The sequence below is a fragment of the Mastigoproctus giganteus genome, chromosome 9 (assembly GCF_048544385.1).
Source record: "Mastigoproctus giganteus isolate SK-2022 chromosome 9, ASM4854438v1, whole genome shotgun sequence".
Taxonomy (NCBI): domain Eukaryota; kingdom Metazoa; phylum Arthropoda; class Arachnida; order Uropygi; family Thelyphonidae; genus Mastigoproctus; species Mastigoproctus giganteus.
The window spans coordinates 220,126,340-220,127,883 of NC_143583.1; the positions used below are offsets into that span (position 1 = coordinate 220,126,340).

General features: G+C 39.8%; 1 protein-coding gene across 1 annotated transcript; it reads right to left on the reverse strand.

Moving 5' to 3' along the window:
* Nucleotides 1-579: 579 nt before the first annotated feature.
* On the reverse strand, nt 580-1,011 carry LOC150081126 (zinc finger MYM-type protein 6-like). Its single transcript, XM_090380933.1, has one exon. The coding sequence runs from the start codon at nt 1,009-1,011 to the stop codon at nt 580-582; it is 432 nt and encodes a 143-aa protein (XP_090237059.1).
* Between the last annotated feature and the right edge of the window lie 533 nt (nt 1,012-1,544).

Consider the following 1,544-nt stretch of genomic DNA (forward strand, 5'->3'; position numbering starts at 1 on the left):
GGCCATATTGCTCCTGGGGATATGCGGTGGTCATTCCTTGAACTTTCCGCATCCTCCGTATTTGGTGGTGACGGGCTCGAACCCGGGTCTAATCAAGAAGCGTGTGTTACGCACTGCTGCTCCTGCCCACCTGGCTCCGGAGGCGCCCTATTTGTTCTCTAATGAAGTCCATCACCATTTTATTATCAGCAGCAAGCAGCCATACAGTTGTGAACATCTCAAACGACTAATTTGCAATGCGTTGTATCCACAAATCCAGCTTATTCTGAAAGCCTTGAATCTTATCCATACTCGTAAAAAGATTTTCGTTCTTGGCTTGCATTTTTCGGCTCAGCTCATTCAAGTGAACGAAAATATCGAAAGGATATGCCAAGTCAGTCACCCATTCATCATCTACAAATAATTTTGTATACTCATGTCCCTCAACTGTTAAAAATGTCTGCACCTCCGCCTCCTTAAGTTTAAAAAGGCGCGTTAACACTTTACTACGTGACAACCACCGTATGTAGCATGAGTGTTGTGTGTTCAGATCCCATTTCTTAACACAAAATAGAAAAAAGGGGCCATGATTTGATGAATTTAACGACTTTTACTACTTCGTCCAGCAAAACTTTCAGAGCAGATGGCAAAGACTTGGATGGCAATGACTTCACGGTGAATAAGACAATGGTCACATTGTATGTCAGGATTCACTTCACGCACTTTAGCTACAAAGCCTTTAATTCGGCCTGTCATGGAAGCGGCTCCGTCTGTGCAAACATTAACACAATCCTTCCAATTTAATTCATTTTGGAGCATATATTCATTAGTAACACGAAATATTTCTTCAATGGTAGTTCGCTCCGGTATTACTTTGCAAAAAAAGAAATTTGTTGCAATTATATCTCCATCGATGAAACGAAAGTTGGCAAGAAGTTGAGCGTGAACCACTAACATCTGTGGACTTGTCCAGCTGAAGTGAGAACTTCTGACTGCTGTTGATTTTCTCCTTCGTAACGTCTTCAATGTCATTGGACATATCACTTACTCGGCGACTAATTGTGTCAACTGAGATTGGAATTTTTGTAATCTCATTTGCAGCTTCTGAACCCAGGACTATTTTCACTGTCTGTTTATAAGTTGGCATTAACATAGTTTCGGCTATTGTGTGTGGCTTTATGGTCTTTATAATAAGTTCGGCTACTTTATAGCTAGCATCCTGTACTTTTTCCGAAACATGTACCGATGAAGTCATGAACGTTATCTGTTTTTTTTTTTTTTTTTTTTGTTTTGTTGCAACAAATGTCGAAAATAAATTATATCTTTTCATGTAGGAGAGGGGAACGTTTTGTTGAGAAATGTCGTTTCAGTTTATTGGGAACCACTAAACTGAAACGGTCTCAGTTGTCAATTTCTAATCATAATACTATATGCATTATTTATAGGTATACAGCTTCAGTAAAGTTCGCGGCACACCACCTTGTGGTTGCACACTGGTTGCAGAACATTTGTCTAGAATCCGGAAATACTTCTTCAACCAGTGACTCCATTATTTTGCTAGGAAC

Excerpts from the sequence above, each read along its gene's own strand:
- LOC150081126 (XM_090380933.1), bottom strand. The coding sequence starts at position 1,011 with ATGACATTGAAGACGTTACGAAGGAGAAAATCAACAGCAGTCAGAAGT.